Raw genomic sequence first — 16,382 nt, forward strand, 5'->3', positions numbered from 1 at the left:
CATTCACATAAAATTTGAATTCAAAAACTCTCTTCATATTTTTTCCCCAAAAATAACTAAAAAAAATAATCTCTTTTTAATGTTCCATAAATCATGCAAAGCTTGATTTGTTCATCAATTGAATTGCATAGTGACAAGTTGAGATTGTCTCCTGATGCTATGACCATCGGTTTTGTGTTCGTTATTAAAAATATTCAATGAAATTACATTATTAAAAATCAAAAATATTAGTTATTGAGTGCAATAAGCTGATATTGAATATTATTTAGTAACTTTAATAAGATGGGAAAACTTGACTCCACAAAAAAACTTTAATCCCTAAGGGTGGGTTTTGATTCATTGTATTTTATCTGTATTATGATTGTATTTTTGAGTGTATTCAAATTGATCCGTAAGATTTGAATCGTAATGAATATATTTACAATATATTTCACTTGTATTTTGTATGTATTTTAGAAGTATTAAAATTGTTCTTTAATTTTTGAAGTATATTGTACAGAAAAATGAATTTTATGGTTCAATAATGAATGCAAGTGTACCATGAATATATAGAGAAAATGCATAGAACTCTTCTTGGTTCATCAATAAAATATAGTGAAAACATGTAGGAAATACAAACTTGATATTGAAATGCACTTTGTAATTTTTTAGCTGTAACTATACAAGAAAAATATAAATGTAATAAAAACAGAATTCAAATCTACGATTAGACTATACAACAAGCGGGATCATTACCAAAATACATAAAACTTCTTCTAAAATTCTCATAAAAATAATGTCGCAACAGTGATGTTATACATCAAAAAAAAGCTGGAGAAAAAAAAAACAACTTAAAACATAAACTGTTCTGTCTACAAATCTACTCCTGAACATCTACTAAAATCACTGCATCATAACCAACAGTAGCCTTGACAGGTATTGGTGGTTGCTCGTTATCAATAAATGCATTCAGGGTTGCCTTGTCGATTTGCGTCGTATCTCATACGGAGAAACTTTGCATCAATTTCAGCTGGAATGCGTCAAGATATACTGAAACTTTACATTAACAAAACATGAAAAAATAACAAAATAACAAATTAACCACAATAAATAACAACACATTCAAGATATACTGAAAATATACTATAAATATAATGCAAATATATCAATGTCAAATGCACTGTGGTTGTCACTACAACAATGTGTGACTGTGCTGTAAAAATACACTTCAAATACACTGAATATATATACAAAATATACTTTGATAAAAAGTAAACACAAATTCAAAATCACATAAATTTACAAGTAACAAATTAGGTAGAAAAATATATATCACACACAATTAAAAACACAAACAAATTGAAATAATAAAAAATACAACAAAAATATACTTAAAATGTACGCAAAATACAGATCTGGTGAATTGAAAAAACAGGAATTAACTGAAGTTCAAAACACAAACTAATTGAAATAGTAAAAAATACGACAAAAATATACTTAAAATGTATGCGAAATATAGATCTGGTGAATTGAAAAAACGGGAATTAACTGAAGTTCATCAAAAAATACGATAAAAATATACTTAAAATGCAAGTAAAATACATATCTGGTGAAGTGAATCATTAATAAGAAAAAATACCTCTTGGAGAACATGAATATTTTACTCTTGTCCAATAACAAAAACTTTAGATCTGTATTCAAAAATTCCGGTAGCCGGCAGCGGAGGGGATCTAGGAACAGTCATGGCGGTTAAATGATTTGGTCTTTAATATTTTCTGTTCAAATAGGCTGATCTTTTTAATTGCTACAGATCTGACCGTGTCAAATAGGCTGGTCTTTGTAATTGCTACAGATCTGACCATGCAATTGCTATAGATCTAACCAGAAAAGAGAAGACGACTGACGCCGGTCAGATCACGCTGGAGAAGACGGTGGTCTAAAACGACATGGGGATGAATGATACATGGATCCCTCAAAACAAAAAACAAAAAAAACTTTAAACTTCCACTGAATATAGGGAAAGATGAAAATATGTGGCTTAGTAAAGCCCAAAAACAAACAAAGATGATGAGGGAGAACACAAAAATAACAGAGAATCTTACATATTTTAGGAAATAGAGTTAAATTTTGAGGGTAAAAGGTTGAAATTAATGAGCAGTTAATACAGAGTAAAAAAAGGAAGTGAAAGAAATCAGAAACTGATTTGAAAAGCACGAAATTAGGGGAGATGGAGAGTTAGAAACATGTATATTTAGGAAAAGGGGAGAGAGAGAAAGTGTGCTGCTAAAAAATATGGGTGTGAGGAGTGATAAGTTAATTGATAGAAAAGTGGGTAGCTATAAGTTATAAAAATATAATATTATAGCTACTAAACTTAATTATTAAAAAGTATAATTATGTTCCATAAATATGTAAAAATGCCAAGTAAAATTTATTTATATATTACTGATTTCGTCTTAACATTAAGACCCATTATGAAATCAGCCATATAACATGAATTTATAATATATTTCAAAAAAAGTTATCGAACTAACTTTTATTCATAAAATCACTCAATAAAAAGTCAATTTGGTCATTTTCCGGGAAAGTTCTTGTTCTAACTAGAAAAGTCATTTTAAAACTTAAAAAGAGCTCCCACACAAATAAACTACTCCCTCATCCCAATTTATGTGACAAACTACTCTCTCGTCCCAATTTATGTGACACATTTTTCTTTTTAGTCTGTTCCAGAAAGAAAGTTATCTTTCTATATTTAGAATTAATTTAACTTTATGAGATGATTTACAGGCACATGAATATCTAAGACTTGTTTTGGACCACAAATTTTAAAAGTCTTCATTTTTTTTTAAAACTTTATGCCTAGTCAAATGATGCTACGTAAATTGGGACGGAGGGTGTACCTACAAGTCGACTCAACCTTTAAGTAACTTTTTTAAACGGACTGTTTAATCTCCCTTCTCACCGGTAAAAAAATAAAAGATTGCCCACCACACAAAAGATAATTCAACCTTTTTGGAAGTCACAATTTATATTTATTTCCCAACTATCTAAAATAATCGAGAACTAAATTAAAATGTATACGGAGAAAACTGTTATGGAATAGAAAAAGCGGAAGAGAAATTCGAAGAGAGAATGAATAAAAATTCATTGCATTAATTCATTACATTGTTTCTTGTATTGAAAAATAAAAGACTACATCTCTATTTATAGAGAAATAAAGAGAATAAAATAAAAGAAAATATATTATTTTCCTTATAGATACTTAACTAAAAGAAAACTAAATATTAGACTTAGAAAGAAACTAAATGTTCTGGAATATTCCTAGACTAAAAAAGAATTAAATCTTTCTACCATAAATTAAATCATAAAGTACAAAAAAAGTAAATTTTAACAAAAACTAAAGTCAGAGAAAAGTAAATTTTAACAAAAACTAAAGTCAGACTATTCATTTAAGTTCACAAATAAATAGTCTGCTAACGCCTTGGGTATATTTATACTTTTGAATGAATACTTATATGCAACTAATTTCAAGTGATCAATATTGTGGGAGCAAGTGATCTGATTTTAGGAGAGTAACTGAAATCTAATTGTCCATTATTCAAGTAATTGTAGAGAAACTTGACAAGTTGACCCCTTGACTTTTCTGGCAATATGGACTGATTTAAGTAATTGTCGTGGCAATACGAACATATTTAAGTAGTTGTCATTCTGCAAGACAAAAAAGTTCAAGGATTTCAACCAGCTTGGCACCTGTAGAAGTGATTATTTAATCTTTACTCTAATGTGAAACAAGTATTTGTCAAATTCATGGCATTATTAGATTACGAGTTTAACTTCCTCACACTGACACTATATAACTTATGACATACACACTAACACCTGCTATAACAAGTCAAAATGCACTGATAGTGCATAAATCAATTATATTGTCATTGCATATAAGTTAAACCCCGAGACCATTGCTTATATAGTTTCCACAATTAAGGACAAGATTTAGACGTCTCGCTATGTTGATGCAGACAGTGCAACAGAAATTTTCCAGTTTCAAAGCGAGGAACGCGCCACCATCCGTACAGGCCTGCAATAAACAAACAGGTTGTAGTTAGAAACACTATTTATCAAATGCACTCCTTCTATGGAGCTGATAGCAGTGAGTCAATTGTAGTTCAGACTCTATGAATGTTTAGAATGATTTCAACCCGAGCTCTTTTGAAATAACTGGTGTTTTCAGGAAATATCCTCAAATTTTCTCAATCAGAAGAGATTGAGCTATCATATTTAAAAGACTAAAACATTAATGTTAAATTGAGCATGGTTCAGAATTCCAGGAAGCAATTTTTTCCAAGCCTAGTTTCAGATTTATGTTTGCAATTACGCAAAACCACTTGTAGCAAAAAGGACGAGAAAAGAGGAAACAAAGTTGTCCGAGAAATTTCAGGACGTTGAATGGTGAATAAATCTTAAAATTCACAGAAGAAAAGGCTTACATGAGCTCTACAACGAGGGCAGATGCGCCTCCTCCCCCGTTACAGATTCCAGCAACACCAAACTTCCCATTCTTTTGCTTCAATACCTGAACCATGCTTACACTTGTGTGAGACAGAGAAATAAAAGTAGCAACTTTGTGCAGATACTATTCAGTTGTCCATTACTAACAATTTATCAATTATATGGACATATCGTATCAAACCAATGACTAGCAGAATATGAAAGTCTAATTACTTGAATAGAATAGCTAGAGAAGAAAGTGACCAACATACCCCTAAAAGAGTTACCAGAATCCTAGCTCCACTGCACCCTAAAGGATGTCCCAATGACACAGCTCCACCGTGTGCATTTAGTTTTCCCTGTGACCAGAGAACATAATTATACCGGGAGTTAACTAAATATCAAACAAAATTATCAAAACCAAACTTGACACAATACTTCACTATGTAAGCATCAAATGGGGAAATGTCAAAAGTAAAGAGCACAGCAATAGGAGACTAACCGAATCAAGATTGAGCAGTCTTTGGTTGGCGAGAGCCACGACCTGCAAAAGAAACATGATAAATAATAGCCAAGAGAGAAGAAAATTGCATCAGAAGGCATAGTACGGATCCTTACAGCGAACGCTTCATTTATTTCATAATAGTCAATTTGAGATGACTCAAGGCCAGAATTCTTAATTGATTTGGGTATAGCAAGAGCTGGAGCTGTCGGGAATAACTCAGGTGCCTGCCCAATAAATCTTGTTAGACAAGTAGCAGTAAGTTGTAAAACTCAGACAACAAAAAAGATAATCTCTTCTACCTGAGCTGCATCTGCAAATCCTCTGATCCTACCGATTACTTGCAATCCAAGTTCAAGCGCCTTTTGTCCACTCACTAGAACTAACGCTGCGGCGCCGTCACTAGAGTTACAACATACAAGTGGTCAAAATTAGGGTGGCAAAATTAGCCCATGAAAGCATGACCCACCAAGTTTGGTCTGGTCATTGACCCTCCCATTTCAGCCCATAAAAGATGGGCTGAAATTTAGCCCAAGTTGATCCATGAGAAATCTTGTCAAAATATTTCAAAAGACATTTTCTTATTTAATATGTTATATATAGATTAAAGAAAAAAAGTTTTATAACATAGTAAAAATTATAAAAGGACAAGCAAGGAAATTACTCCCTCCAGTTCAAAAAGAGCGTCCACTTAACCTCTATTTTTTGGTTCAAAAAGAGTGTCCGCTTACCAAATCAAGAAAGAATTAACCTTATTTTTCCAGATTTGCCCTTATTAAGTGTTAAGAGACCTTCCCAAGACTTATTTAATTTGGGGTAATTCAGTCAAATTACCTATTTTTGCCTAGAAGTTAGTATTTTCTTAAGGGGTGTGCAAATGGCTAAGTGGACACTCTTTTCGAACCGGAGGGAGTAAAACTTAGTAAGAATTGGGCAGGTTGAGTTATGACCCGCTTTTTAGGCCTATTAGCCGAAGAATCTTTTGGGCGGGTCAATTTATTAACTCAGCACATTTTGAACCCCCCCACCAAATCCAGCCCAACCAGCCCATTTGATACGCCCACTCATTAGTATCAAATGTTCCAAGGACATTAAAACAAATGCATGAAAAGAAATTTGTATGCTGCGACACATGCACGTGTGCTAAGGCAGAGAAAGAGATATAGAATACCTTATAATGGAAGCATTGCCTGCAGTAACAGAACCTCCTTTCTCCTTGAAACTTGGTCTAAGCTTTTTCAGTTTGGAGGCATCAAACTAGCAAAACAACAATGAAAAGAAGTTCAACATCTTGATAGGTAAAATAAGCAACTCAGCAGATCAAGGGATAATCTTGCATGAAAACCAAAAAACAAATAAATTTTAAGTACTAACATCAGTTTGTTAACCAATCTGATTCACCTTTAATAAACCCTCATCTTTATCAACAACACTAGATGGTCTCCCTCTTCCACCAGAAATTTCTACCTGCACGAACATCAAAATTTTAAATCTAAACTCTCAACTTTATAGAGCATCATTGTTATAACTAAGAAAGAATGTAGAATCTCACCGGAACTATTTCCAAAACCCTCAACTTTATAGAGCATCATTGTTATAACTAAGAAAGAATGTAGAATCTCACCGGAACTATTTCCCATGCAAATGCACCACTACGTTGCGCAGAAATTCCTCGCTCAAAGCTTTGAATAGCATAAGAATCCTAAAGAAAGATGTGAAGAGAAAGCACAGCCAGAAAGCTCAATACACATTCATGTTTAGCACTATGTTCATTTTCAAAAAACATTAAGGCCTTGCTTCCAGATATCAAAACAGCTCTAAGCTTGACAATAAAAACACCCAGGTAGTACTTCCCACAGAAGGAAAAGTAAGAAAACAGGAGGCAGGAACCGCCCTGTTAGAAAGAGGTTGATAACAAGAAATTTACATGTTTGTCCTTTTGATTGGTGAAGAAACCTTTTATCAATAAAACAATAATTTTATTGGTTTCGGAAGAACTTCCGATACAAGCAAGATAGTAAAAAGTAGAGAAACTACACAACTAGGTGATGCTCTTTTCTTTTTAGTCAGTCCAAAACAGAATGACACATTTCTATATTTAGTAACAATATAACTTTAAAATATGCATTTTACCCTAAATGAGATGATTTATAGCCACATAATTATCTATTGCTTATTTTAGACCACAAGTTTCAAAAGTCTTCATCTCTTTTTCAAATTCCGTGCCCAGTCAAACACCTTCACATAAATTGGGACGGAGGGAGTACTAAAAAGTAGAGAAACTACACAAACAGGTGGAGAAACTTATTAAAGAGTTGAAGTGCCGGGTCGCATGTAATTTCCAATTGTCAAAAAGACCAACTCATTGAGAAAGGGAAACGCTCAACAGGCAGAAAGAGAGAGAGAGGAATGCTGACTGTGAGTTTTAACATGTTTCATCGACGAAGAGAGAAATCTTGAAAACTTGAGCTAGCAGCAGACATTACCTGTTCTTCTCTTGTGATTTTAAACTGATCAGCACATAGTTCTGCACAGACGCCCATCCCGAAATCATTATAGACATCCCAGAGTCCATCTTTTAGCATGCCATCTACTATAGTATCATGCCCTAGCCGAGACCCCTTTCTATCGAAATAAGTAAAATCAGAAATGGCTACGGTAAATGGTTTTTATTTTAATTTAGTGTTAAACAAATTCTAACAGGTAGCCATCCTCTCAAAACGGAGCTTCCTCGAAGCAGACAGAGAAAAGGAAGAAACAGCAAATCCTTAAAGGACATTGTCTTCCCACGATCAGAGAAGAAAAGATCCAATCTAGAATATCAAGTAACAGCTAAATGCACAGATATAAATACATAAATTTGAATGCAATTTTATAGTGTTTTCCGCCAAAAATGCCTATTTCACGTGGGTTGGACGCAATGCAACATGCTCACAGGCAGAGCCATGAAGTTTATGGATTCAGGATTCTAGCCTTTTCAAGTACTGGGTATGAAGTTATTAAGACAAATACAATTATTAGAACCAAAAAATCAAACCTTGCTTGAGCTAGGTATTTCGGTACATTAGACATGCTTTCCATGCCACCAGTCACAACGATATCATTGGTTCCTGATTGTATAGTCTGTGCTGCAATCATTGTTGCTGCAATGTACGTAAACATGTCCGTAAAAAATGAAAAAAAAAGAAGATATTGATAGGAAATATGATACATATAGATAGTGATCTCACCTTTAAGTCCTGAAGAACACACTTTGTTAATGGTCGTGCAAATCACTGAATTAGGTATTCCAGCTCCTAAGGCAGCCTGTCTTGCAGGGGCTTGACCTAAGTTTGCACTGAGAACATTTCCAAAGAAGACCTCTTGAACAACGGACGGGTCTACATTTGCTCTCTTAAGAGCAGCTACAGGCATAACAGATATATAAAAAGGTTGTTAACATAACAAACTATGCTAAATAGACATTACATAACTAATGGAAAGTTAGTTATCTATTAATCTCACCTCGGATTGCTACAGAACCAAGCTGTGTAGCAGACAAAGACGAAAGTGAACCAAGGAAACCACCCATTGGCGTTCGAGCAACACCCACAATGCATACATCTGGAATTTCAAACATTTCTGTTATACATATATGAGGCAACAACAACAACAACAACAAACAACAACAAACAACAACAACATATCCAGTATATTCCCACAAGTGGGGTCTGGGGAGGGTAGAGTGTACACATACCTTACCCCTACCTTGGGTTATACATATATGAGGCACATCCCAAAACTAAAAATATTCGGTGTTAATATCAGCTCTTTAAGGCACTCAGGGGTGTGACCTAGCGGTCAATGAAGTGGATTGAGAATCACGAGGGCTCAAATCCCCAGCTAGGCAAAAACACTAGGTAATTTATTTCCATTTGTCCAAGTTCCGTACCCGAAGGTGTGCCCAACTGGGCCAGACACCACGGTTATCAAAGAAAAAAAAAAAAAAGATCTCTATGATCAGTTTATTTAGCTACACCAGTACCAGTAAATTGTCAAAATTAAGCATGTCTAGACAGATAAAAACATCACAGCTTACATATATGTATTCAAAGTTCTTACCAAACAAACACTAGTGGCACCAAATTACTCCCTTTATCCCAATTTGTTTGGTACTATCACAATTTGAGAAATCAAAAAGAACTTTAACCATAAAAAAATGTGATCTTTAATGTTTATGTAGCTTCTAATTAGGCATAAAACATAAACAGACCGTTAAACTTGGCCTCAGCTCGCAAGTATGCCTCTAACTTTGGGTGTGCACAAGTCTCCACATTGTCAGTTGAACACTCTAGCTTACAAAATGATCATTTAAACACCTCAACTTGTAAAAAGTACACCTCTAAAAGTTATGTGCCATGTCAGTGCCACTTAAGCATTTGTGTTTACGTGTTCTACTTGTGCACAACCAAAGTTGGGGGCATACTTCTTAGCCGAGGCCAAATTTGAAAGCCTGTTTTTATGTATTAGGCCATCTAATTATGTAAATTTCATTTTTTTTGAAACTTAAAGAATCAGACAAGTTAATTCTCCTACTCCAAAACCCACAATTCCTACAAGCTAAAATAAACAACTACTATGAAAGTTATGAAAACCCCATAAGAGATAATTAAAAGAGAAACAAGAAACCTCGAGGTTTAATGGAATCATCAACCATTTTTGCCATTAGATTTCACCCAAATGATCCTTTCAAGAACCAAAAATGAATACAATCCAAATACAGAACTCTGATCAATGATCAATGGTGAATTTTTCAGGTAGCAAAGCTTTACAGTAAACAAGATTATCAAAAGAAGTTAATACTTAGTCCTTTTTTGAAGTTTCAATCAATTTTTAGTGGAGATTTTGGGTTTGTCTATTTATAGTATAGAGCTGCTAAAATGGTGTCAGCAGATAAAAATGATTTAGCAATTGCATAGAAGTGCGTGTCCAACTTGATATCAGTTTGGTTACGTATCCGGTGCTATCAATAGTTTATTAGGCATTTGGATAATATTTAGTCGAAAAAGAAAAAAAAAAGCATTTGAAAATTTCTTTTCTAAAATGAATGTTGTTATTTCCTAATAATTCTGGTTTAAAAGAATTATATAATTTGAAAATTTCTTTTCTAAAAAAAAAGCATTTGAAAATTTTCTTTTCTAAAATTAATTAAATTTTTGTGACTACACAAATGTTATTACATACCTGTAATCACAAGTTAAATATTACTCCTTCTGTCCCAAAAAGATTGACATTTTTCGCTTTTCGAGAGTTGAATTTTTTAATTTTGTCTATGTGATTTAACATAAAATCTTTTATTTTTTTAAAATAAAATTTACATATTTGAAAATAACGTAACAGGTACTATAAGTCACCATAATTAATAATTTAAAATATTTAAAAGACATAAGAAAAAATTACAGTCAAAGAACAATTCGTTTGACTCTCGAAAAGCAAAAAATGCTAATCTTTTTGCGATGGAGGGAGTATGTCATATTGAAAAATGAACCGGAGAAAGTATTGTAATTGCATTTTCTCATCTTTGCTGCTTTTTTATTATGACTAGAAAAATTATTGCAAGATGAAGATTAAGATAAGCTTAAAATGGAGTCAAAATTGAATCTTGAAGAAGCAAGAGACAGCTAGGACATGAAGTATCCTTACTGCAAATAAATTTTTCTTTCTTATTCTTTTGTGTGGGAGTTGTCTGAACAATAGAAAAATAGAACAAAAACATGAGATTCTTTCTTATTCTTTTGTGTGTGTTTGTCAGAATAATATAACTCAATTATTATTGTATATTAACTTAAGATCTCATTAGGAATGCATTAACTTCATCTTGAACCTACCTCTGCCAAAAGATAAACCTAACAGAAAGTTAAGTTTACCTTAAGTTTCCCAAGTGATAGGTAAAGTTGATAGGAAAATGCAACCAAATAACAACTAAAATTTTCATCTACAAAGTAGAAGGTGTAGAGTATGTATCATTGCGCCATCATTGATCACACTGAAGATCAATGATCTCCCCATACAACTAGCAAAAAAACCATATCTAGTGCTTCGCAAATTCAAAACCACCTTCCTTTTGTTGCTAAGTGCACTGCATAAAATTCCAACTCCAGTTACATACAATTAAGAAGTGCATTGATACACAGTGATTGTTCAAAGAACAAGCCTGAAGGTGAGATTAATCCTTAACGAATCTGCTTTCACACGCTTAGGCACTGAATGAAGCCAGTCCCGTTGAGTATAGCCTCCCATTACCAGCAACGAACCGTGTTTCAAAACAAACGAGTGTTTGTCTGGAGAGCCATCCTTCTTCAATTGCTTTTTGGGCGGTTTGCCACTAGTTTTTTTACCTGGTGCAATGGATAATTAAGCAGAAGAGTAAGCGATTAACACGACATTCATGGAATCAACGCTGTCACTTACAATATGTAAAATGGCTATGTTGCTTAGACTCTCCAAGAATGTCGTCAGATGCGTGTTGAATCCTCCAAAAGCAGTTCATTCTTAGAGGATCCGACAGAGGTGCAGCAATATTTTTGGAGAGTCTGCGCAACATAGCTGAATGGAAGGTCTACTAGACACTCCTCATTTGACAAACAAAATAGTATTACATAATCAACATTAACAGTAATCTGTACCTCGGGGTGTTTTATCTGGTTTCTTCTTCAACAAGAATTCACGTTCGCATCCAAAGGAAAGAGAAGCAATTTCTGGAGTTGGTCCATAAAGTTTCTCATCATCAGCATGCCAACCCACATAGTCATCGCCTCCTTTATACCTATTCAGTAGTAAGCTGTTGAAACGACTTCCTGGAAGAGCTTTATGGACCTAAAGTGCAACACTGAAGGTATTAGAAAGACAAATAGTTTGATGCCCAGGAACTAGAAATTGAGAGTAGAAGAAGAGCAAGCTTACAGTATCCAGTATGTCCTTAAGTGGAGGAAATTCATCCCACGAATATGTGTGAGGCTGGTAGCCACTATAAACTAGCTGTGGCAATCCTTCACTTGCCACATAACAAGTGTCTCTAGGCTGTGGAAACATTATGAACGTTGTCAATCTGTTTTTCCCCATAGGAACATGCAGTATCAGATCGTTATGACGTGTAACATTTGGCATTTGTATTTGCAAAGGGGAAAATTACACACCAAAAGAGAGTAAAGCAACAATATTTCAATTTGAATGATTAGTCATGCACCAGACAAACTAAGCTAAGAAATAACACAATATCACTTTGAACAGTCCGTCATGAGCACTGACTGACCTATTGGCACATTAAAAGAGTAAAGCAACGCCACTTTGAATTTGCATGGTCAGTCATGAGAACTGACAAACAAAACTATGTATCATGTGACATTATTATTCAAGCATAACGTATAAGGACAAACATTTTGGCCATGGCCCTTAAAGTCTTACCAATCCAGACTCAAATTTTGAACACCGTCTTTATCCATGGGTTTATTCGCTTGTGAAAAACAATTCGGCGCAGAAGTGATCCAGTATAACAGAATATAAAAAGCATCCAGCTATACCATTCAACATTACCATCATGTGTGTCGCTTGCCGCCCAATCGAAGCTTCTAAGTTTGGAAGAGGCAAAAGCCTTCTTTCTATCTCCAAAGGAAAAAGAATTTTCTCTATTATAACATGCCACAACCACCACCCCAACAAATGTCTTGAGAAACTAAGCTACACGGAAACGAATGATTAGTATACCTAATTCTTCTGTTGCTCTTTCTAGTAACTAGAGGTTTGAATAATCGCTCTTGTTCCACAAACCCTCTCATTCAGATATCATTTGAGATCTAAGTAATGGTAATTCGTCAATTTCAAATAAATTATATCAATCTATCACCTATATCTGCACACTGGAGTTGAAAATGATCATTCTCAATCAAATACTCAACCCAAATGCAACATAGTTAATTTCCCAAAGTAATTATCCATGAATTCTATAATATGCATGCCATTCACCGTAACACTATGTAGGGATCACATTTAGGGAAATTGATCGAAAACCACATGCACCTATCAATTTGCCCAAGATTCAACCATGTTTTAAAAGATCAAAGTGGAAACATTTTACTTATCATGGGACCAACCCCCCAGAAAAGAAAAATGGGATGCCATATAAACTACTAATCAAAGCTGTACAATTACAGTCAGACATTTAAGGAAATATAGAGCAGCCAATCCAAGACTTAGCTACGTTTGGCCATAGATTTTGTGGAACTTGAATAGAAAGAGTTTTTGAGTCGTGTTGAAAAATAGATTTTACTGGAAAACATTTTCCAAGATAATATTTTCTTCATACTGAACACATTTGAACTTACCACACCACAAGTACCACCACAACAAATTTCTTGAGAACCTAAATCTACATGGGGAATGAATAATTGGTACACCTGGTTCTTCTATTGTATGTGTCGAATAAGTTTCACGCTTTACTCTTCCTAGTAACTATAGGTGCCAATAATCACCCTCGCTCCATCCCAAACCCTCTCATTCAGGTACCATTTAAGATCTATGTAATGATAGTTCGTGAATTTCAAATAGATTATATCAATCTATCACCTATATCTGCAAATTGGAGTTTGAAAATGATCAATCACAATCAAATCCTCAACCCAAAAGCAACATAGTTGATTTTCCTAGAGTAGCTATCCACGATATTCTACCATGCCAGTCGTCATAACACTATGTAAAGATCACATTTAGAGAAATCGATTGACCACATGCACTGTTCAATTTGCCTAAGATTCACCCTTGTTCTAAAAGATCAAAGTGGAAACATTTTACTTATCATGGGACTATAAGTGTCCTGCATACTTTAAGTCCCATGATAGGTATGTCATATAAACTACATCAAAGCTGTACAATTATAGTCGGACATTTAAAGAAATACAGAGCAGCCAATCCGAGACTTAAAGTATGCAGGACGACGGAGCTAGATTTTTCACTAGGGGATTCAAAATATAAAGTAGTAAACACACAAAAAAGTTAGTAGATTCAATATCTACTATGTATAAACAAACTTATTGAGAAATTGTATGCACAATATAACTTTCTGGCGAAGCCCCCTAGCAGGGTGTCAATTGACACCATCATTGAGCTCCCCCATATAGTTTATGCGACATACAAGAGAGAAAGTCCAAAGCATAAAGCATGAAACTTTAGTCTCCATTTTGCCTATTAAAACATTGGACTAACGATCCACATAAGAAAATACAAACAGAGTAAACGCTGGAGATAAACAACCTCATTTTTTATTACTACTAGTTCTTTGCAATTTGATTGACAACTAATTGAACTTGAGGCTTAGCTATTGTTGTGTGCTTCATAGGTCTTCCAGTTACTAATACAAACATTTATTTGCTTTAAAAGACAAACTCTTACCAGGAATCATGAAATGGTAGCGAGCATATAGAGGAATTTCACTAAGAAGATTCAAAATATAAAGAAGTAAAGACAAGAAGAAGAAAGTGTATTCAATATCTACTAAATATACATTAAAACTTATTGTGACATTGTATATACAATGTAATTTTCCGGCAAAGCCCCTAGCTCCCAGGGGCGGATTTAAGTGGAGGTCAGGGTGTTCACACCCTCAGCACAAAATTACAGTGTATATATAGGATAGATTTTCTGTGTTTATGTACATATATTAACTTTTGAACACCCTGAACATATGCAAAAGGGTAGCTCAAGCGGTCCAGGGTGTTCAAAATTATCTCTAGCGGCCTAGGTTCGATTCCCTAGACCCCACATTGTGGGATTTCACTGGTATGTTGTTGTTGTAGCCTAGGTTCGATTCCCATCAACAACATTATTTTTTATATTTAGCTTTTATTTTTTTTTCGAACCCTCAGAGTGAAAATCCTAAATCCGCCATTGCTAGCTCCCCCCATGGAACAATCTATGTGTCACAAGACAGACAGTACAAAGCATTAGGGGTGTCAAATAGGCGGGTTGGCCTGAAATTGGCCCAATTAAAATAGGCTGAGGTGATAAATGGGTTGGGCTAATATTGACCTAAAAGTTACTTGGACTGAAATGGGTTGGGTCATGACCCGCCCAACTTGACCCAATTTTTTTGAAGGGTCTATTTTCTAGAAAAACATTTTCGCAACTTTTTCAAAAATGTTTTTGAGGAAAACATTTTCCATGGCAAATATTTTCCAGCAAAACATTTCATGAAAAATATTTCCCTTCATATCAAACACACTACAAACTTACAAGATAAGTGATACAAAAAAGGTGTATACATAAAAAAAATAAAAAAATAAAGTAAACTCAAGTAAGTGTCCTGCATACTTTAAGTGCCATGATAGGTATGTCATATAAACTACATCAAAGCTGTACAATTATAGTCGGACATTTAAAGAAATACAGAAATAAATTGAAGGAGAAAGGAAAAAAAAACCTGAAGACAAGATCGACCGAATACGCGAATAGTGGGACGATTCCAGGGTATATTATTGTTAAGGTAATCTAAATAATCCCATGATTGATGGTAATTAAGCAACTTAGGCATGTATATTACTTGACTTGTATTTCCTAATTCTACTACTCTTTTTATTCTATAATTACTTGTTGCTGCCACGTCATCATTCTCGGCCTTTAGGTTCAGTTTCATCAGCTTCGCCATAGGTGGAGAAAAGAGAGCCAAAATGAAATTGGAATGGTTTTTGATTCAGTGGAATATGGAGGCAAATCCGACCCGGAATGGGTCCAATTATTGTAGAATGCTAATGGGCCTTTATGGCCCAATTACATGCTGGTCCAAGTAACTCGGCCCAAATATAAATTTGGAATTGCGACCTTGTTGTCAAATTTTTGTCATATGGACTGGTCTTTAATTTTTGTCTTTGCTGCTTATTTAATGAAAATATCTAAACGTGTTTCGCGTGGCATAAGTTCTCCACTCCCTCTGTCACATATGACTTGGCCACATTACTAAAAATATATGTCTCAAATTAGTTGTTCATTTACAAAATTAAGATAAAATTAATTAAATCTTTCCCATTTAACCCTTAATATTAAATGTTCTTGAAAATAGTCAATATTGATTATAATATATTTATTGGAGAGAGATAAGGGTAAGATAGTAAATACATCTTTTATTTATGATTTCTTAAGAGGCATGCAAAGGGGAAAGTGGTCAAGTAATATGGGCAGAGGGAGTAACATTTTTATCTTTGGAAACTAAACCTTTGCCTTGCTCGGCAGAAGTTCCGTAGGAATTAAGTTATGAGGCATAAGTTATGTAGTATTCTCAAGATTTTGTCGAGCGTTGAAAAATTTATCGTGTCCGGCTTAACTTGTGAGATATTATGATACATAAGCCGAGTGAAATCTAAACTTATGCTGCGCGAAAGGTGTTGAA

At 34.3% G+C, this 16,382-nt stretch overlaps 2 protein-coding genes across 2 annotated transcripts; both read right to left on the bottom strand.

Moving 5' to 3' along the window:
• Positions 1 to 3,774: 3,774 nt before the first annotated feature.
• LOC132615855 (acetyl-CoA acetyltransferase 2) lies at positions 3,775 to 9,923 on the bottom strand. The gene is made up of 14 exons (XM_060330451.1): positions 9,638 to 9,923; positions 8,474 to 8,572; positions 8,200 to 8,373; positions 8,007 to 8,112; positions 7,456 to 7,594; positions 6,594 to 6,671; positions 6,371 to 6,436; positions 6,141 to 6,226; positions 5,272 to 5,371; positions 5,086 to 5,196; positions 4,970 to 5,011; positions 4,740 to 4,826; positions 4,467 to 4,552; positions 3,775 to 4,057 (listed from the first exon to the last, which is right to left on the bottom strand). Exons 1-14 carry the CDS (start codon positions 9,672 to 9,674, stop codon positions 4,024 to 4,026), a joined length of 1,245 nt encoding a protein of 414 aa, XP_060186434.1. The 5' UTR covers positions 9,675 to 9,923; the 3' UTR covers positions 3,775 to 4,023.
• Positions 9,924 to 10,924: 1,001 nt separating this feature from the next.
• Positions 10,925 to 15,683, bottom strand: LOC132615856 (DNA oxidative demethylase ALKBH2). The gene is made up of 4 exons (XM_060330452.1): positions 15,420 to 15,683; positions 11,912 to 12,028; positions 11,635 to 11,824; positions 10,925 to 11,346 (listed from the first exon to the last, which is right to left on the bottom strand). Exons 1-4 carry the CDS (start codon positions 15,642 to 15,644, stop codon positions 11,150 to 11,152), a joined length of 729 nt encoding a protein of 242 aa, XP_060186435.1. The 5' UTR covers positions 15,645 to 15,683; the 3' UTR covers positions 10,925 to 11,149.
• Positions 15,684 to 16,382: the final 699 nt, after the last annotated feature.

The sequence above is a fragment of the Lycium barbarum genome, chromosome 10 (assembly GCF_019175385.1).
Source record: "Lycium barbarum isolate Lr01 chromosome 10, ASM1917538v2, whole genome shotgun sequence".
Classification (NCBI taxonomy): Eukaryota; Viridiplantae; Streptophyta; class Magnoliopsida; order Solanales; family Solanaceae; genus Lycium; species Lycium barbarum.